The 22,113-nt window shown below is 38.5% G+C and overlaps 1 protein-coding gene across 2 annotated transcripts in view; it reads left to right on the forward strand.

The window, feature by feature from the left end:
• Positions 1-554: 554 nt before the first annotated feature.
• LOC124160215 (IST1 homolog) overlaps positions 555-22,113 on the forward strand; it is a 28,964-nt gene continuing 7,405 nt past the window's right edge. The window contains exons 1-5 of one of the 2 annotated variants that reach the window (XM_046536022.1): positions 555-946; positions 1,034-1,166; positions 1,335-1,478; positions 1,554-1,751; positions 12,661-12,834. In XM_046536022.1, the coding sequence (XP_046391978.1) occupies positions 678-946; positions 1,034-1,166; positions 1,335-1,478; positions 1,554-1,751; positions 12,661-12,834 (918 nt within the window). In that variant the 5' untranslated portion in view covers positions 555-677. The remainder of the gene's footprint in view (positions 947-1,033; positions 1,167-1,334; positions 1,479-1,553; positions 1,752-12,660; positions 12,835-22,113) is intronic. The other variant, XM_046536020.1, reaches the window with a different exon arrangement.

Raw genomic sequence — 22,113 nt, forward strand, 5'->3', positions numbered from 1 at the left:
CTGGAGTTCCTTGGAGGAGGAAACGCCGACTCGACTGTCTGTATCGCCAATTTTTTTTTGGGGGACCGATACCTTGATAATTATATGTCAGGCAGTATGCCGTTAGCGATAAATATATGATGATCAGGACGCAAATAACTTCTTTTTTACGAAGTAGAGCTAATAAAATACGACTGCTAGCAGACGACAACATCTCATTTTCAATTTCTTGTAAAGGCAATGTTTTTTGTACATGGACTTTCTAACTGGCTGTCAATGAAATTAAAAGGCTATTAAATTGCTTCTTAGTGTTCAATTCAGTTAAAGGCATTTTAAATTCGTTGTTCCAGCGATCAAGTATTGTATTTGGTTCAATGCAATTTCGTAATGCTGGACGCGCAAACACCCACTAGCACCATCTATCGGCGATTCCCTCGCACGGAGCTTTTGGGGCCACCTAGCGGCCGGGAGTTGGAGGGGGCTGCTCCTTCCCTCGACGCGCACCGCGCAGCGTGGCGCAGCGGCACAGTGATGCGGTGATGCCGCACTGCCGCATGAACCGCATTGCATACCTGTAACAAATGACACAATATAATGCGTGATATGAGTCAGGGGCACACTCCTCTCGGAATTGTAAATAGTGATTGAGTAATCGGACAGTTATTTGGTCTTCTCATCAGTGAATTTCTGTAATCAAAATGTTTGCTGGAGGTCCGAATTATGCTAAGCTGAAGACTAACCTTCGATTAGCGATAAACCGACTAAGACTGCTGGAGAAGAAAAAGACGGAATTGGCACAGAAAGCTCGGAAGGAAATTGCTGATTACATTGCTGCGGGCAAGTATGAAAGGGCTAAAATCAGGGTGGAACATATAATAAGGGAGGATTATATGGTCGAGGCAATGGAAGTGGTTGAAATGTATTGTGATTTGCTTTTGGCAAGATATGGATTAATTCAACAAATGAAGTGAGTTATGACATCATCATTAATTGTTGCATTGGAAAATCCTACAGCTGCCTTTGTTGTGATTAATTTTACTTGTGGTATTTCAAGGGTTCTCGACGATGGTCTTGCGGAGCCCATTTCAAGTCTAATATGGGTTGCTCCTAGGATGCAAACCGATGTTGCTGAGTTGCATGTCATTGCTGATCAATTATCTGCGAAATATGGAAAGCAGTACGCCCAGGTGTGGAGTTTACCTTCAGTATTGTTGGAATTCCAGTCATAATGAATGAATTACGGTCATATGTTGCAAATTTGTATTGTGTTCGTACTTAGTGATCTGTTCATTAGGTGTCTCATTAACGCACACGCTGAGCATTTGATGATTAGGTTTTTTACTGTTTCCCTCCAGGCATGCCGAGAGGAAGGCGTCTCGACAATATCCGAGAAACTGAAACATAAAATGAGCGTTCAGTCTCCTCCGAAGCTTTTAGTTGAAAAGTATATGATCGAAATAGCGAAGAATTACAACGTTGAATATGAGCCTGATCCTCAGGTGAGTTCTGTTTGTGACTTGAGATTTTCTATTAGCCAAGATTCTATGAATAAATATAATATTTATAATCCTCAGGTGATGAAGGATGACCAGTCTCTTGGCGTTGATGCACTTCTGATAGATATTGGCGAGAACAACAAGAATAACCTGGGTGGCATGGGAGCAGGAGCGCCTCACCCATTTGGATTTGTTGGGTACCCACAGCCTCCTGCAATGCCTCAGCCTTCTTCTGATTTTAAGCCAGACGCTAACTTTAAGCCATTCAGCTATCCGGTAAGTAATTGCGGACTGGTGAGTCTCTGTTATGGTGAGAAAATGTTTTGAATCAATCACTGACATGCATCTAGGAATCCTTGATATGCTGTATTCGAAGAACCATAGCTCTGGATTTGGCTATCCACTTGAACTTATTGTTACAAACTATTTTTGGTGGCAGTCAACTGCATATCCTGTTTAAAGGCAATATTAAAGGCCAAAGTTTATACTGTCAATACATTAACATGTGTTAATGTCTAAATGCATCGACACATGATCAACGTGAATATGCACCATATAATCATGCGATATGGACCAAAAGAAAGTAGAACCTGTACTAATTTGTTTCATACATTGTGTATGTCCCATTCCTGTCCTGATATATAGTTTTTAAATACCACATATTGCTGTTTGTTGTTCAAGTGCGACCAAATAAGTTCTGTCACCATTGGGGATACATCAACCACTTCCTATTTCGAGATTAGCAATTCATGACCCATGGTATCAAACATTTTCCCAAATGATGTAGCTCAAATTAAATTAAGGCCTTCAACACTTTTATTTCTTAAATTTGATGCAACTCATTAGAAATTATAGTTGAATTTTCAATCAACAGTAAGCATTGTTTGAATCAGTAAAACCTACTCAAACTACGTTATCACTATCACTTGGTGGGGACTCTCCAAAATTGAAAAATGGCATCCAATTTTAAATTTATACAATTAATTTCCAGTAGTGGAGGGACTTTAGTTACTTAATAATAAACTTTTGGTTATAAAAATTCATTCACTTCCAAAACACGTTGTCTTTGCCTGTGATGCCAATTTTAAGTGAACTGCTTGCATGAACCAACTTTGTGAACTATTAGGGTAGCTGAAGCATGGGAAGAGGCGGTGTATTTTTGATTGCTTAAGCTGTTAGGTTCAAAATTGCATTTATTAATAATACATATTAAGGCTTTTCTCTTTGGTGTTCTTTTCTTGTCCAAACAAGGTTGTGGTCATGAATTTTGTGGACTCAGATTAGAAATTATTTATGAGATTGGTGAATTTCTGGTATGCTGAGAAAAAAGCACTCCAATTTCTTTCAGGATTGCGAGCCTTGAATGCCAATTAACATTGTTTAATGCTTTCTCTTAGTCCACATATGCAATGAATGTTCTTGTTCTTTTCCACTTTCTTCCGTCTGAGGAGCCAAAGGGCTATTATTTCTTCTCTTGTGCCTTTGCTTTTTCTGAATTCGAATCATTCCACATCCAGCTACTCTTTTGCTCATAATTTTATTCCTCTGCTGATGATTCTTGTAATTATCTTTGGTAATGACATTACATTGACTATCTTACTCTTTTTCTAAGGATTTGAGTGGTGACTTGGCAAACCTAGGGCTCACTGCCTGTGATTTTGGGCAGTAAAATATTGTGGAAATATTAAGTTCTCTTCTGTTAAGATTTCTAAAGTCACTTGGACATCCAAAAAGGATCATACAAATGCAGATACCTCTTGTTATTCAATAGAACCCGTTGATAAGCTATCATTGTTATCTTTCTCTGCATTTATTGTCCTTGAAGGTCACCTTTGTGAATGAAGTATTTGCTAGGATTTGAATGGAGTGATTAGTTAATTATCTGATAAACATTGTAACGTAAGGGACTAAAATATTTTTTTGCCGTGGTTTAAAGAAATTGTGGAACTGCTCCACTTGCCTCCAAATGCCTTTTTTGGTTTTGACCATGTGGTCCTAAAAGCTTCGCTTTTTATTCCGACTCACTTCCACCCATTTTTTTCCGGTGACAAGTTAACAAAAAAGATTTTCCAATCTACCCTACTGAAAACGGTGGTATTGTATGATATTAATCATTTTTACAAGCCAAATTTGATAACTGTAGTAGGTAACTGTTTGGCTTAGCCTGCACATATGGACAGTAACTGTTAAGCAAAATGAAGAGATTGCAAAATTGATTCTGGATCTGGTAGATCTTTATTTGATCTATTAGGGAAGTTGAAGTCATTAATTTTTGATTGCGGAAAGAATGGATGAAAATGGATAAATAGCAATGAGGAAAATTTGATTTTATTTTGCAGGCAAAGAATATAGTCATTGCTTGCTTGTTTTCAATGTACAGGCATCCCCCGAGTTACGTAAGAGATGCGTTCCGGCAGACTATACGTAAGTCGAACCTTTGCGTTGGCGCTTCAGAAATTGCTGTATAACAAGTTGTATCGTACAGGAATGAGCGCAACCACATACGCCATCACATCCATCGCTAGAACTGCAAATTTTCACGTTGATTGCTGACTTGGGATTTATAAGCGATTTTTCTACAGAAATTAATGAATTTTCCTTCGAGGAATGACAAAAATGGGTCACTTTGTTATTTTTAGCACGTAAAAAACTCTATAACTATTCGATATTTTTTCTACCATAGGTTGTACGAGCGAATATCTACTTCTTCGCGCTCGCATTCGAAAATTAACGTAATCATTTGAAATACGGTTATCGCTTACGTAAGTACGGATTTACGTAAGTCGAGACATACGTAACTCGGGGTATGCCTGTACTACTTTTGAGGGATCAATCACGAGCCAAAAATTATCATGAAAAGTGATGAAAATATTTCTCTTTCCTTTGAATTTCTTCCATTACAAAGCATAGTGGTTCTCTTGGGACAGAATGTGTTTATAATAATATAATATATTATGATATTGTTTTTGAACTACTGCTTTATCATTCAATTGTGTAGTTTGAACCAACTGAAGTGTAACTCGAACAAATGCTGGGCTTCAAAAATCTAAAGCAGTACATTTACAAATTTTCAATTAATATGGATATATATACAGTGGAAGCCCCTTATAACGAGTACGGGATATAGCGACAAGCTCGAATTAGCGACAGCTACCCAAGGAACCATTTTAAACCCTATGATTTAAATGTAAAATAAATTCGTATTCGCGATAATGGCTCGATTCCTCTCTTGCGCCATTCGTAATTACGACAGGTTGACTTTTTGACCACGTGCCACATCTCTGGAATTCAATGCTTTTAAAACGGCATTTTTTCTGCTAACGTCGATGTCTACATGTTCCGTATACTCCTATTCTTCTTTCCTTAATAAATTTCTCGAGTACACATTTAATTGCTCTTTTGTCATCTCCCTCCCGCGCCTCCGCAGTGAGGTTAAAAATTATTCCGCCCGTCTGCTAGCACCATGGCTGGTAAATGCAAGTTCTTGGATTTAAAAACCAAAATGAGAATTATTGCAGATTGTGAAAGTGGAGAGTGTTCAAAGAGTGAAATAGCGAGGCGATTTGGAATTAATACATCGACATTGTTCACTGTTTTAAAGAAAAAAGAACAAATTCGTGCAGCTGTGCTTAAAGAAGGGCGTCCAAGCACCCAAAAACACCTGCAGCCCGTAGAGCATCCGCAGCTAGAAACTGCTCTTTTCTCGTGATTATGCCAGCTAAGAGCCGCAGGGATTCCTATCACCGGCCCTATGATGAAGGCTAAAGCTGAGTATTTGTGTGAGAGGCTTGGTGAAGACAATTTTAAGTGTTCGGATGGATGGTTTGCACGATATAAAAATAGGAAGGGGATATCCCTTCACAAACTATCCGGTGAATCATCAAGTGTTGACGTTAATGCTGTGGAAGGCTGGGCTCCGGTCCTTAAAGACTATTTGGATAATTACAGCCCCTGCGATATTTACAACGCGGATGAGACGGGTATATATTTTAACCTTCTCCGGGACAAAACTCTCGCCACTCGAATGGACCCCTGCAAAGGAGGGAAGAAAAGTAAAGACCGCGTAACTGTTCTTTTATGTGCCAATATGGATGGTTCAGATAAGTTAAAATTGTTCATGGTGGGGAAATCCGCCCATCCCCGATGTTTTAAGGGAGTTAAAACTCTCCCTTGCACTTACGAAGCAAATAAAAATGCTTGGATGACGGCTGCTATCTTCATGCAGTGGTTACGAGCATTTGATGCCAGGATTGGTGGAAGGAATAAAAAAGTACTATTATTCATTGACAATTGCCCAGCCCATCCACCAATAGAACTAAGAAACGTTAAAATTGTGTTATTGCCGCCTAACACCACGAGCGTTCTTCAACCACTAGACCAGGGAGTAATTAAGCTTTTCAAACACAATTTCCGAAGTTTACTGGTGAATTACTTGGTCGCTCGAGTTATTATTATAGTATTCTACCGATTATGGTAGGTTTCCATGGAGTACGCAAGAAGTGATCTGTGAGCCTCCCTTTCCTTCCAGCACTGCCTTCTTTAACTCACAGTAAGGCCTACTCTCTTTCAATCTATCTAAAAATCCTATTATTTTCCTTCCCCTCCTTCGTTTCCCTAACATTCTACCCTCTAACACCATTTTCAACATCCCCTCACCACTAAGCACTAACTCCATCCATACGTTCTGTCTCCTCCGTATCTCATCTATAAGCTGTCTCTCCTCGCCAACCATATCCAGCACTTCGTCATTCGGCGAAATCAACGGGTTCCGATGACATTAGTTCATTATTTCTCAATCGTACATCTACCAGTCTTTGCATTCCAATCTCAAAAATCTTCAACAGGTTCTTTTCATCTGGAATTTTTCCTTCTCAATGGAAAAAATCAAATGTAACCCCCATTTTGAAATCTGGCCCTAGGGACATAGTTGAGAACTATCGACCCATTTCAATATTACCAATTTTATCTATTATCTTTGAACGCATTATCCATAACCGCATACTTCATTTCACTCTCCCTTACATATCGCCTTCGCAGCATGGCTTTCTTCCTGGGGGGTCCTGCCTGACCAATCTCTCTATACTGCACCATCATATAATTTCTGCTTTCGAAAACAGGTCCCAGCTGGATGTCTGTTACATTGACTATTCTAAAGCTTTTGATTCTGTTAATCATACCCTCCTCATCCACAAACTCCAGTCGCGTTTTAATATCCATGGCACTCTCTTATGTTTAATCTCTAATTTCCTGAGTTCCCGCAGCCAAAGAGTTCTAATAGAAGGTTTTTCGTCGATTTACTTACCCGTTTCTTCTGGCGTGCCTCAAGGCAGTGTATTAGGCCCACTTCTGTTTGCTCTTTACGTTGACGACATTGTTGATGACATTCTTCCCTCTAGTTGTGGTGTTCTCCTCTATGCCGACGATTGTAAAATATTTAAAAGGGTTAACACCGCGGCTGATTCCCTGGTTTTACAAACTGCTCTTCAATCGCTAGAGAATTGGTGCAATAAATGGCAGTTGCGTGTGAATCCTGGAAAATCTACTGCGATGTCTTTCTCGCTGAAGAAGAGCACTATCACCTCCACTTATACACTAAATAATCAACCCATTCCCTCTGTCTTATCCCACTCCGATTTAGGCGTCACTTTTGACCAAAAGTTAACCTTTTACGAACATATAAAAACCGTTGTTAATAAGGCTATGGCAGTGGTTGGGACCCTATATCGCATGAGCGAGATATCCGAACCGAGTGCATTAAAATCAGTATTCATTGGATGTGTGCAACCCATCCTCGAATATTGCTCCCCCATTTGGTCAACTGCTTCTCCCACCACACTAAAATTAATCAACCGTCCACTCAATTTCTTCTTAGCAATAGTTCGACACCGCATACCTCACCTCAGATTCTCTTCACGTGCCGAAATACTTCTTTCACTTGGATTATTACACCCCAACCACCGCAGATTGACATTAGACATCACATTTCTTTATCGCATCTTAAATGGGTCCTTCAGATCCAGTGATCTCCTATCCTTCTTTTCACTACGCATTCCTGCTCGCAAAACCCGCAATACTGAACTTCTACACCAGCCCAACTTCCGTCTGGCAATATCTCAACGATCCCTCTTTTCCCGCCTACCTTCTATTTTCAATTCAGTCTCCAATACTTCTTCCTCTCTTGACATCTTCGCCTCCCGCTCTAATTTTAATAACCAAGTGAAAAGTCTATCTTTCTGACCTTTGTATCTGTTGTATAAGCTGAAAATGATTGTTACTTATGATATTATTATTTTATTTTTTTTACATGTTCATTATTATATTTATATAATTTATTTTGTTTATAAGCCCAATGTAAAGGCCTTAGTGCTGTTTTTGGTGTGACATAAATAAATAAATAAATAAATAAATAAATTCCTTTTCCTCTCCGTCCATTTCACCCTCTCCATTCTTCTCCATACCCACATCTCGAATGCCTCCAATCTTCTCTCGTCTTCTTTCCTCAGTGTCCACGTTTCCGCACCATGGAGAGCTACACTCCAGATCAAACTCTTCACTAACCTTTTCTTTAAACTCTTACATAACGATCCTCTTAGAAGCTCCTTCCTGTTCATGAACGCCTCCTTCGCTAATGCAATTATCTTCCTGATGTCCTTACTACTGTATCCGTCTTCCTCTAGCGTACTGCCTAAATAGTTGAATTGCTCAACCTGCTCAAGTTTTTCATCACCCACCTTTATCTTGAGTCTCACATTCCTCGCTCGTGATGCTTTACAAAACCGCATTACCTTAGTTTTCCTCTGATTAATCCTCATCCCATACCCCTCGCAACGCTCGTATAACGCATCCACTAGAGCCTGAAGCCCCCTCGCTGACTGGCTAATCAGCGCCTGATCATCCTCGAATCTCACTGATTTGAACATCATTCCTCCCACTTTTATTCCAGCTTCTAACTCATCCCACGCTTCCCTTACCATCTCTTCAGCGTACACGTTAAAGAGCAGCGGCGATAGAGGACAGCCTTGCCTCAAACCTCGGCCAATGCTTGCCCACCCAGATTCTCCGTCCGCTACCCTCACTTGCGAAGTCTGGGCCATATACAGATTACATATCAGTCGTCTATCCCTCCAATCTACACCTATTCTCTTCAGAATATCCATTAACTTTACCCAGTTCACCCTATCAAACGCTTTCTCAAAATCCACGAAACACGCATATACGTCCTGGTCATATTCTAGGTTCCTCTCGACGAGGGACCTCATTATTGCTATTGCATCACGAGTTGACTTCCCTTTTCTGAAACCAAATTGATCTTCATCCAAATACTCGTTTGCCCTCGCCTCCCTTCGTCTGTTCAATATCCTCAGCACCACTTTCGCCGCATGCGATATTAAGCTGATAGTCCTATAATCTCCGCATTCCACAGCTTTCTTCTTTTTCGGAAGCGGAATTAAAACCGTCTTCACGAAATCTTCCGGCCAACATCCCTCCTCGTAGATCCTGCGCACTAGTTCGAAAAACCTTTTCTTACCTTCCCTCCCTAGATTCTTCAGAAGCTCACACGGGATATTGTCCTCGCCGACTGCTTTCCTAGCCTTCATATCACGAAGTGCTCTCTCTATTTCCGAATCTAATAACTCCGGCCCAAGATTATCCTCCTCCACTGCACTTTCCTCCTCTAGAGTCAATCTCTCTATTCTGTTCATTCCGTCATACAGGTCCTCCACGTATTCCTTCCATCTACTCTGTACCTCTTCTTGCTCGGTTAGCACTCTCCCATCTTTAGCCTTACTGTTAAACATGGCTTGTCCTCTTTTGCCGCCAGATAGCGACTTGACTTTGGCGTACAACTACGGCGCCTACTTCTCCATCCTTCTGGAACTTTTCCATTTCCTCACACTGTCTTTTCCACCAAGCCTCCCTTGCCCTCTTAGTTTCATGTCGTAATCGATTATTCAATTCCCTATACATTCTTTTGCCCTGTTCTGTGTCCACGTTCTTCCACTTCCTCCTCTCCTCCATTTCATTTACCATTGCCTCCGTTATCCACCGCTTCTTTATCCTTCTACTGTCAACGTAACCAATTGACTTCTCCGCCGCTTTGACTATTCCAGTTTTTATATTATCCCATCTTTCCTCTACCGTCTTGGTACTTTCAATCTCCCGTATACTAATGTCCACTAGTTCCTGATATTCTCTCCTCAATCCACCCTTCAGGGCTTCTACATTCCATTTCTTCGCCTTCCTAACTTTCATAAGTCTTTTGAATCTTACGTTGCATTTCATGAGCACTAGATTGTGGTCCGAATCCGCATCCGCTGCGGGGAAGCTGCGCGAGTTTTTCACACTATTCCTAAACCTCTGTCTTACCATAATGTAGTCTATTTGATATCTCCCCACATCCCCTGGACTTTTCCATGTGTACCTTCTCCCTTTATGATGTTTGAACCACGTGTTTGTGATGAATAACTTGTTTCTCTTGCAAAAATCTGCTACTTTCTCGCCCCTGTTGTTTCGAATTCCTAATCCAAATCTCCTATTTCGTTTCCATCCCTACCTTCCCCGACTGACGCGTTCCAGTCCCCCATCACTACCAGATTTTTCTTACCCAGTGTGTCTCTAATTATTTCCTCGAGCTGTTCATACATCTCATCTACTTCTTCCTCCCTATGATTGCTAGTGGGCATGTAAACTTGGACCTCCACAAGGTTGGCGGGCTGCGCCTCAATTTCTACCACCAGAATCCTATCTTACTGGTCTATACCTGGTCTATACCTACCACACGCTTACCCATCTTCCCGTTTAATACTAATGGTCGCTCGAGTACCTGGACAAAATTTAAAAGAATTGAAGTGGAATGTTTTGGATGCCATGCGGGCAATATCAATAAGCTGGGAAAAAATACCTCCAGCGCACATATCAGCATGTTTTCGGCATGCTGGATTTATTCGAGAGCAGAACCAGCAGAACGATGAGGCCATAGAGATTATGGAGGAAGCGCAAAGGGAAAATGATGAACCTGATGGTTAGGTAGAAATTCAGGAACATTTTGGCTCTTGTGACTTTGATGAGTACGTAGCCGTTGATGAATGTGCGCCTGTTCGTCAAATGTTAACGGAGGAGGAGTTGATTGCGGCTGCGGAAGACGGTGTAATTGCTGAAAGTAGTTCCAAATCTGAGGATGAAATGGTGTCTATGCCTTCAGTGGATGAGGTGCGACATGCCATTAAAATAATAACTGACGTTTACCGGGCTAGTGATGCTTCACCGGACGATTTTAATAAACTAAATGAAGTAGAAAGATTTCTGCTCAAAGCAAGTGCGACCAGGAGTCTGAAGCAGACAAAACTTGATTGAAAACCTCAGATCTTTCTTCAAAACTTGATTAATTTTTTGTCAGCAAATGAATCTGCGATTGAAAATTTTTCTGTGTTAGATTTTTAAAAGGCAATGATGTTCTAGAATATTTTTATGTTTATCAAGGCAGTTGTTTTTAGAGTTATTAGAGGAACCTTATTGACCATTTATCTACAGAAGTAACCTAGTCATTTTTCAAAGCTGCCGCGGTTTATTTATTTTTTGTTTTTTATTTTATTTTCATGTTTTATTTAAGTCTTCCAACAAGTAGTTGGAGAAGAATATTTATTTTATTATCGCTTTTATACATTGTACTGTGTACTTATAAGTACATGAAGTTTTGTGGATGCAAATGACAAATGTTTTTAATGTCCTATCAGATGCTATTTTTACTGTTTCCAAGATAAAAATATAATGAAAAAATCCGAGATGATTGATTTGGACGCCCAATAAATTGTATAAACGTGTTATTTTGCATGAATGCCAGTGACTAAAATCGTGTTCATCCTGCCGCAGGTCAGTTCCAGTCAGCATTCCTATCAAAAAGTGTGCGCTACTGCCGCTAGACGTCTCTACGTCCACTGATATTGCGTCGGGTTGCGTGAATCTCCATGAATCTCTACGAAACATAAATATTGCTAACAGACAGACACAGAGTGGACTTCATTTATCATTTGTTCTTCTATTTATTTTAAACAGTTTTTCACCCTTTCCACCGAAGATAATTGATATGACTAATATGCTTTTAGATGCCGTAATGCTGGTGTTATTCGGTTTCATGATTCCGATAGCATTTGAGTCGGCTGTTTTTAAACACGATAGTAAACCATTCATACAGGCAGACTTGAAGCATAAGAAGATTACTTCCACCTATATTCCGCCGTTAACCTGAAAAAGATAGAATTGCAATGCTCATGTGGAACCCTAAAATTTTATCACGCTCCTTTCGTCACCCAATTGCAGGAGCCACCCATCATTTTCATTACTACTCGGAAAGATAGAAGGTATGAATTTTTGAACAGATTCCGAAGTTTTAGCATTTAATAGTCTGATGCACAGCCATAACTGGTAGTTATGACATGTATATTTGAAGCATCCAAGAAATAAGGATAATAACAGCTCATAATGCACGGTTCAGTACGAGTGTGAGTCTGATGCTGGAACTTTTAAAATCGACATGATTAATACATTACATATAATGTATTCTCCATGAAAATCGACTTCTTAATGCCTCGGCATATAGCATCCGGCATAATTACATATGATTTGATCATAGATTGCAAGTGAATATGATCATTAGTGAATTAAATGTTCAAAAGAATGATTTAAAACGGCTATCATGCTGCAATTTTCGCCTCTTGGCAGAAACAGCCGTGGTGACGCCTGATGAGTGATTTTTTTGTGACGATGCAATTGCATTCGGTAACAACGACAACTCACTATAGCGACAGATTTCTCTGTTCCCAACAGCTGTCGTTATAAGGGGCTTCCACTGTATATATGTATATATATATATACTACTTCATTCATTCACATGGCGCCTTAAGCGCTATATATTAAAGGTCTGATCAACAGATATTATTTTAATTCATTGCATGTAATTCGGTAAAATCTATTGATAACTTTGTTAGAGCTCTGGATGAGGTGAAATCTTTTGAGATTGATTCCAACATAGATAAGTGTATCCTCCTAATCCTCCAAAATGTATCTAATCTGATGTTCTTACTGTTGTGTTTGTTTTCCTCTAATGCGCTACCTAAAAAGTTGAGCTGTCCACCTCAAGTTGGTGATACTCTTATCTAATTATATAAAAACTGAAATTATTTTTCAGAATCCTGCAAAGCCTGAGCAGCCATTCCATGTTCCACCGCCTCTTCCCATGCAAGGCCCCAGTGCTCCATCCCCAAATCCATCTATGGGCTTTAATATTCCTCCTTCCGAAGACAATATGGCCACCACATTTGACACCTCGCCTGGAGCAAAGGCTCTGAACACCAACAACATGGTGAGTAGTAATTATTCATTTTAACTAGAATTCTTTATACATACAAGATTATTTTTTAAATTTCTTGAGTGCTTGGTCTAATGGTTGTCAAGAAACTTCTGGTCTGTTTTATTTTATTTATCAAGCATCCTTAGGGCTGACAGAGCACAACAACAAAACAGACCAAAACAAGTTTTTATGCACAACAGCATTACACACATTATGGTTGACATATTGGGGCCTATTACGAATGGGACGGTCGGAGAGTCACCGCTAGGCTGAGAGAACTTCTCTGGGGGTCGGAGAGGAGCGATGTGGCAGAAGTGATGTTGTATGAAAAATTCTGAGCTCTTTCCAAAAATGGTATAGCTAATAACTGTTAGTAATAGCGAATATATTGTTGACAGTCGAAATAAACAATAGTGGTATTTTGGATTTATAGGGATGTGTTCTTCGTTAATTCTCCTTAAAAATTTATGAATAGAACGAATTTTTGCTCCCTTATTCATACTTATGGGATAAAAAGTTGAATAAAACAATAATTAGCTGTGACTTGTGGAAGAAATCTTCAAAAAATCACGTATTAGCAGATGCAGGTAGTGACAAATGTATTGCATGGCAGACCATCGCAAAATTGCGATAGAAGTATTTTTTGGGCCAACTGGCAAGGTGAACCACCAATCAATCAAAGCTTTGACCAAAATGCGCATTCTTAAAAAATATATGAAAATCCGTCATGAATACTTAGCTGGAGAGCCTTAATCACAGACAAAAACACTCAAGATCTTTGGAATAACAAAACATCTGTTGCTCTGCATTTATTTCGTGTAAGTAACGGGGTTTGGAAACTAATGCCAATTCAGAGAGCACAGGAAAGGCACCTTTTAAAATAATGAAAAATGATTTTAAGGCTGTTATCTATGAAAAGCAATAGAGAATCAAAGAAACACTTAAAGAAATAAAGCAAGATATGCACTTCTGGTTACAAGAAAATTATCATCATCATCATCATCATTAGTCAACAATCCTAAGATTGGTTTGACGCAGCTCTCCATTTCTCTCTCCTATCCGCTAATCTCTTCATAGCTACATATTTATTCTCTTTTACATCCAAGAAAATTATATTTCAATATAATGTGACAGTTTCACCATTTCTTTGGTTTATTCATGAATACACAATCACAGCAAAACACTCTGCCCACAATAAATATGTGAGCTTGCAAATCAGTTCCGTCGCCAACTCACACACAAACTATGTAACATATTTCAATAATTCAGGTAAAATCCACAAATGATAGAAGCTCACACCATTAAAAATAATGGAAAATAGGTAAATACAATCATCATAAACTGGAAGTCACTACCATTCTTATATTCATCGCGTAAACCTTACAAGGAAAGATCTCACCATGATAAAAACTACTATTTAATCACTGATTTTAAGCCTCACATTATCCCACGCAAGTGGCTCTGGTGACTTTTCTCGCTACTGTTCGTTGGTACGGTTGATATACTTGCATATATAAATTTCACACATAGCTTCGAACTTGATAGCTTGATCGTGAAATGTCATCTCTACGGTGAATAACGAAGGTAAACACGCAACTGACAATTTTTGCATTACTATCAGACATTTACCGACAGCGTAATACCATAGTTTACAAACCAATCATAATGGAACACTGATAATTACAACTCTTGGCAGATATTTGTCAAACTTTGTGCATTACAACCACTGGCACTGTGATTAACTGTAGTTATCATGTTGAAAAAAGTACTCTTTTGCCACAATAGATGTTCGTAGAAATCTCATAGCGGCAAGCAAAAGTTGTACAGGCAGTCCTAAACAACGAATTTTCTGGTACCTATGAAGAAATAAAAGAATACATATAAACATAGTGGACATCAATAAATATCAAAACTGTTCTAATTAAATAAATGAATGAGGTGCCGTCGATAACATCAACTTACAATCAACGTATCTATCTGCAACGGTCGTGGCTCAGACTGCTGCAACTACGTTATTTAGGTATTACAAATTTTTTTGTTCAACTGCTCCAGTTTTATAGTCAATGCGCTTACTCAGATATTAATATTATTAATAACACAAAATATTAGGACTTCCGAGTCTCTATCGTCGGATATTTTGTTTTAAAAACGCCAGCTTGACCCGAAAAAGGTAAACAAATGTCTGCCATTAGGGGTTGATGTCACACTGGTGGGGTAGCTGGCCATGGTATCACACCAACTCCTTAGCCGTGGTGTGACACCGATCAGTGGCCAATTGTAATTGCTCGGGGGCGGTGAACACGCTTCCGGGCGGTATGACACCGCAGGCAGAGTCATACCGCCCGGCTGTGAGCCGTTCGTAATAGGCCCCAATATATTAATGAACTCATTAAAAATCATGCCTATTATTGTCTCAGCATTAAAAAAAAGTGACTACAAATAATTTTTTTTGGAATACATGGAAACTCTGGAAACAATAAAAATAAATGCTTGTGCACTTAAGTCATCAAAAAGATGGGCTTGGCAGGTTTATTTATCATTTTAGTAAACCCTTGAGAACTTAACAAAAAGATTTGAAAAAAAGAAGTAGGTAGTGATGCTCACAATATGATGTTTGGATTTTCTTTGAGTGAACTATATTCTGGGATTGTTGCCATTCACATTCATTGCCATTAACATCAGTCTTTCACTCAGTGCTCAAGCTATAAAGTTGTTTTTAATCATCTAGATTAACGTGGCTGGTTTCTTCCCATTGTGCCAGTTCATACTGAGAGGATTTATGTTTTGGGGTTTCTAAAGGCTTTACCCAGAGCTTCAGCTTGGAATCCTCAGTTATTAGCCAAATACTATACTCTACTTGGTTACTATTCTCTGGTTTTCATCATCATCATAAGTTATGCAAAGATTGGTTTTATATCCACTCACTCTTCTCTCTGATAACTTTTTCATATGTAAACATTTCTTCACTTTTTCATCCTTTATAACTTGTGACTCATTTGGGGCTATCCTTTGCCATTCTTCCCATCCATGTATCCTTCTATGATTATGTCCATCTGGAATTTGAATGAGAATTATTTCTCTGAAAAATGTTACAAGTGAGAAAGATTTGGAAAAAAGACCAAATGATAACTTACGTCAAAATTAGATTGAAGTTGACGTTGTGTGGAATGTATATACCTTGCAATTTTATTTTATTATTCGAATGGGGTGTAGCATGTCAAGCTCATAAGTGCTTCTTAGTGGTATGCCTAGCTATTTTGCTTTTTCATTTGCATGGATCAGTGCTTCCTTGCTTATTGAAGGTCTATGTCTTGTCAGGATGTTCAGTTTGCTACGTTTCTTGCTTTCTGAGAATAGTTAAACTATGTTTGGTGGGGTATGGTGGATTCTCTTGTTGTTTCTATTTGACCTGATGGTGATGCATCAAAATGCATTGTTATTATTAATAAACCTGTGGACAGTACTGCAAGTTTTATCATTTTATTCTGGGAATAGGCTGTACATTTGGCTACATTTTTTGGTATGTTGATGCATTTTTATTTCGTTTGTTTTGCTATCATGTATAATTGTTCGAGAAAGACTTGACGAAATTCATTGGAGAAATATTTTATGTTGTATCAATTGATGGAAGGTTTTGTGTTCAAAAATGAAAATTGCAATGAACCGTGTGTACCCTCATGTTTACAAATTCCACGGTGTAGCAAAATAAATAAATTGTAGCCCCAAAGCCTTAATTTCATAATTCATGAATAGAACAGCAAAATTGAAGATTCTCCCTGAAGCTCTCTCACTAATGAATAAAATGAGTGAGGATTTTCTTTGAGTTATTCACATAATATTTTCATTTGAAATTTGATTATATATCAGGCGTTGATTTCTTAATTTTCAAGTGTTTGTTTAACTCTCTTTTGTCATGAGTTCTTTCATTTTATCACCTTTTTTCATGTACTAAGAAATGCAATACATATATAGTTCAGTTGTCTCTGTTTCCTAGGATCTCTCTTAACCTTGTATTTGGACCAGTAAGGTTCTTTACTATCACATTTCAGTTTTTATAGTATTTTTGTTGATTACTTTGTTTTAAATTTACATTAGTCCGGCCCTTATTTTTCAGAATTCAGAAAGGTTATGTTTTCCTAGTCTCAAAATGATCCAAATGAGGTTTTTATTCATGTATTAAAATTTGGTTACTTTTAAATAACAGCAACCCATGCCCCAAGGGCCCGAAGTACTGAGGACCCTCAATTGAGTTTTTTGGGGCCGAAAAAGTGCTACCCCTAAGTAAAACGTAAAGGTAAAGTCCTTAAGTCTCGATTTTTTGTTTGTTTTGACCTATCTCTAATCATTTACGAGATATCGTTGTAATACAATCCACCCCCCAGGGTGCTACCCTGCACCAGGGCACCGCTGTGGTATGGCGTGCACCACTTACTAGAGACTTCCCCTCTCTCGGCAAAGTCTTTGCTCCTGATGGCAAGATTTACATGCTAGTGGTACAGAATTGATCAGGCTGTTCCTCTTGCGTCATGATTAATGTTGTTAAAGCCTGCAAAGTCAATTTTAACCCTTCAATGCAGTCCTAAGTACTGGGTACTGATGCCTTAAACCTTAATTTGTTATTTAAGTATACCGGGACTAGCCACGGTGATAACTTTTTACGGAGTCACCCGCAATGCACAAATAGTGTGAAAAATCCACAGAGGAAAAATCATGATTTTTCCTCTGTGGATTTTTCGCACTTAATTTGTTGCCGCCATATGGCCGTGCACCATTCCAGCATGCTTTGATCCAAAGTGCTCTTAATGTACAAAATATTATAAGCATGTGATACAATTGTGTTCGTGAATTACAGTGAAAGCTCACTAAAGCGAGTGTGAGCTATTGCGAGACCCTCGCCGTTACGAGAGAGCCAAGGCACCGTCAATTGACCCAATGATTAGCATTTAAAAAAAATTTTTTTTACGAGGCCCTTTCGGTATCGGCACTCACCATAGCGAGAGTTTCCATTGACGGAAAACCTTCACCAAGAGTCCCTAATCTCTGTACTTGCTGGCGATCTGTTTGAAATGAAGTTAACATTGAGTGCTCAGTTTCAAATTCATGTGTAAACTGTCGTTCAATAAATAAGTTGTTCATTTTGATGAAAATATTGTGGTTTTAACATTTGCGAATTCTCAATGTTTTAGTTCCTCCATAGTTTTAGCTCCTCAGTCGGCAGCATACCCGCATGTTTGTGAGTTTCGTGAATAGAGAGCATTTTAAGGTAGATGCCACGGCCAAAAAACGCTAAACACGTCTAAGCAAGAAAATGGAATTGATAGAATAATATGAGAGTGGTGTAATTAATTTATCTTCCTATTCACTCTTTGCAATAAAAAAAACAAAAGCACCTGAGGAATGCAGGTCATGAAGAGTTAGGTGCTTTGTTCGGGTGGTTTTGCCCACTTTAATCTAAGGGAACTACAGAAAAAGGGGCTATGCCTAAGGCTAAAGCGGAGTATTTCAGTTAGAGGTTGAGAATCAAGAACTTCAAGTGTTCAGAAGGTTGGTTATACTAATTTCAAGCACAAAAGCTTCATCTCCCTTCATAATGGCTGGTGATGCCTGTGGTGTAAACCTGAAGTCATGGAAGAAAGGACTCCAATCCTCGCGGAATATCTAGAAGTATTCCTTGCATAATATAACGCTGACGAACTCTTTTACAACCTACTCCCCGACAAAACTCTTGCAGTGTGTGTTATTTCTTTTTATGATGCATCTAGAGGCAGGTAATGCACCCTAGCGATGGCATATGTGAAGAGCTGATGCTGCGCTTGTAGTTCATTTAATTAAAATAAACTACAAAAAACTTTACCAAAACAAACTAAAAATTTTTGTATATGCATTCCTTTTTCTTGTTTCGGAGTCATTATTTAGAATGTCAAATCAATAAATTCTTATTCATAAGTTTTGTTGGCCACAGGGTCCATCAGATACGTATGCCTTTCCGTTTCTTTGTCGCACATATTACTCATGTGTGTTATATTAGTTGCAGTATCTTGAAGCTCGCTTTTGTTTTACTTAAGTGACATCAGCATAATATCTGCGTTATATTTTTGTGAAATAATATCACATTAATGTCTTTTCTTATGTTACCATTTGTAATTCAAATCGCTTTTATTGAAGTGTCGTGGATACACTTTGTGTATTATTTCAATGACGTCGCGGACGTAACATTTAAAATGGACCTTTTCTTCGAAACATCGGCAATTTTAATCAAATCATTATGCAAGCTTAGAAAACATTTTAGTGTAGATAATGAAGAGATTACATTGGATGATAGAAAAAGTCTTCTGAGGCAGGATCGTCTACCACCTTCCTCTGTATTCATCTGCAAAAACAAATATGATACGTTATTTCACATAACTGCCTCGTAACAGAACAATAAACATACATCAATGGAAGCATTTGAGGCATTAACTAACCACGACACAGCTTTATCAGTTTTTTTTTGAATTTTCAGTAGAAAATCCCAAAATAATAGAATGGTCAAGTAAATGCACTAATAAGAGCATAGAAAAGTGGCTTCGTCGGTTGTGCATTGGCATAATGATTGACAAAGCAATGCTTTACATGATTTTTATTCAGTATGGCACATATGAATTGTTTGAATAGTTGTTATTAAAGTAAGGGAATTTAGTGATGCAAAAAACATCGCCTTTCATCTGGATTTATGCTTAACGTTTGTCGGATAGAAATTTCTCTGTCGCCGCACCAATCCTGTTCCTGTATAAGTGGTCACAATAAGTATATTGGCTGTTATTTGCTCCACCTCTGGTAAAGGACAATTCACTATAGCGAGTGTTTATTTGAACATGGTGGGGACTCGTTTTATAGAGGTTGCACTGTATAAAGGAATGAAGGGAATCAGTAGGGTTTCCAGGGCTCCAACAGTAGATAGAAATATTCAAGGAAGAAGAAATGAGGCAGTTCACATATGTACATCAATGTGGAGAGATAGTTAGTTCTTGTGTATAGTGTGCAAAGGATAGGAAGTGCTAAGTTGTTTAGGATGTAAGGAGAAAAGTGGTGAAATAACTATGTAGTTTACCATGAATACACGTGACGTTCATTTTAAGACTAATAATAATAAAACGTCTTTATTGGGTGAGATTGGGACTAGAAAGTCCCATCTTCCTTCTAAGAGTAGGCCAGCAAGGAAAGGCTTGAATTCAAGATTAAATTCAGACATTGAACTGGTAGGAATATAAAGTGAAGAAATATTTGGCTCAAAGTTGCCTACAGTGAGAGAAGTACTGTGTGTTTTTTCTATCACCTAATGGGTTCGAAATGTATTAGACTTAGTGTGAGAAAAATGGTAAGAAATGCGTTTCATCCATGAAAAAAAACGAGAATTCCTGGTATTACAGAAAATAAGGCGATTGAAAAGTTAGAAAAATTACACAACGAATGGATGAATGTGCAGCAACATAAAGAGAGAGGAAGAACTACCATGGAGATGAAGAAAAGAGAATCTTTCGTGACAAAACTTGATGATCTGCTTGACATTGCAAGGAGCGGTGCCATTGAATTTTTGATGCACAAGGAGGAAAGTGCAGTTGATCTTTGGAAAAATTTGCTTGGGCTGAAGAAATAAAATTCTTATGCAGTCAAAGAGGAGCATGAAATGCAGTTATTGGTGGAATAGATTTCAATATGTTCAAGAAGAAAGAAATAGATGTGGTTCTCCGCTCCTTGTGCTGCATCTGCTCTTAGCAGCGAACTTAGTGAAAGCAGTACAAAAGAGGTTTTCAAATCACTAGTGGTACCTGAGTGAGGAGTTGGTAGGCTTGTCTTTCTTTTATGCATCCTTTTCTAGGATTGAAAAGGAAAATGTGATATGCAGTATGAGGACATGTGAGGGAAAATATGATCCACTGGAGAAGGTTTTCCATGAACGTAAAGATTTGACTAATCTATTATTTAATATCTATATCAAATTTTGTCACTACTAATTAGAGGAAACTATTTAATGTGTTGGAAATATGCATTGCATTCTTTGAAATGCCTACGCGAGAATGGGATGAACATCCTGATTACGAGAATGAATTGCAAATTATTTGGGGTCTTCAAGTGGTAAATGATCTTTCAGATAGATGGGTGAAACTAATTCAAGATTTTAAGTCAGCCTTGTAGAAGGAAGAGAGCTTACAAAATTTATTTCTTAGTGTAAATTTTCATCGTAGCACAACCCCTTAAGTGCACAAGGACACTTTAATTGCCAAATATGGGGTGTCAGTGAAAGATTAGAAATACACTGAAAATGTATTTTATTTTGGTTAACACCTATGTACTGAAATTCATGGACGGAGTGAAAATAAATTGATCACTTGGATTGGAAATATTGTCATGGCAATTAAATTCTTTCTAACATAAGTGCATTTCTTCTGAGGCTAGATCTTCCCAGTGGGAGCAAAGGTGGGGAGAGGGTGGAGGGGAAATCTCTTGTGAGTGGTGTCTAGGTAGTAGGTGGTAGTCAGGGGCCGTACCTCAGCAGCACTGCGGTGCGGTAGTGCCCTGGGAGGCAGATTGCATTATGACGATATTTCATAAATGATTAGAAATAGGTCAAGACAAACAGAAAATCGAGCCTTAAGGGATTTACTTTTACGTTTTACGTAGGGGTAGCACTTTTTCAGCCCCAAAAAACCTCAATTGAGGGTCCTCAGTTCTGAGGCATGGGTTGCTGTTATTTTAAAGTAACCAAATTTTAACACGTGAATATAAACCTCATTTGGATCATTTTCAGACTAGGAAAACATAACTTTTCGCAATTCTGAAAAATAAGGGCCGGACTAATGTTCATATTGCAGTTTCCTTTTTATAATATCTGTTAGTTCCTACTATTTTAAACTTTTCTATATTCATCCCATCAATCTTATTCAACCATTATCAGGGATGGATTGGTTTGTTACTTTGGTTCTATGTGCCACCAGTACTTGAATATAGAAATGGAATTGGGACTGAATTAAAAAAGAATCAATTCTGTAATAATATTTGCAGAATCCTTTTTGGAAACTTTTCTGGAGGTTAATTTATATTACTACCGTAACCATTATTGAAACCATTTTTACAAATTTTCCAGAAATTCCCACAGGCTGCGACCCCATCTTAATCCGTTACATGAGCCAACATCCTTCATCATTTTGATATCATTGCTTCCTCGTCTATCTATAAAATTTCTATGGTTCGTCCTTGTCATAGATTGAGCTCTCCTTACACCCGGAGCATCAAATCTGGTTGTACTGGTGG

This window comes from Ischnura elegans, chromosome 6 (assembly GCF_921293095.1).
Source record: "Ischnura elegans chromosome 6, ioIscEleg1.1, whole genome shotgun sequence".
Classification (NCBI taxonomy): domain Eukaryota; kingdom Metazoa; phylum Arthropoda; class Insecta; order Odonata; family Coenagrionidae; genus Ischnura; species Ischnura elegans.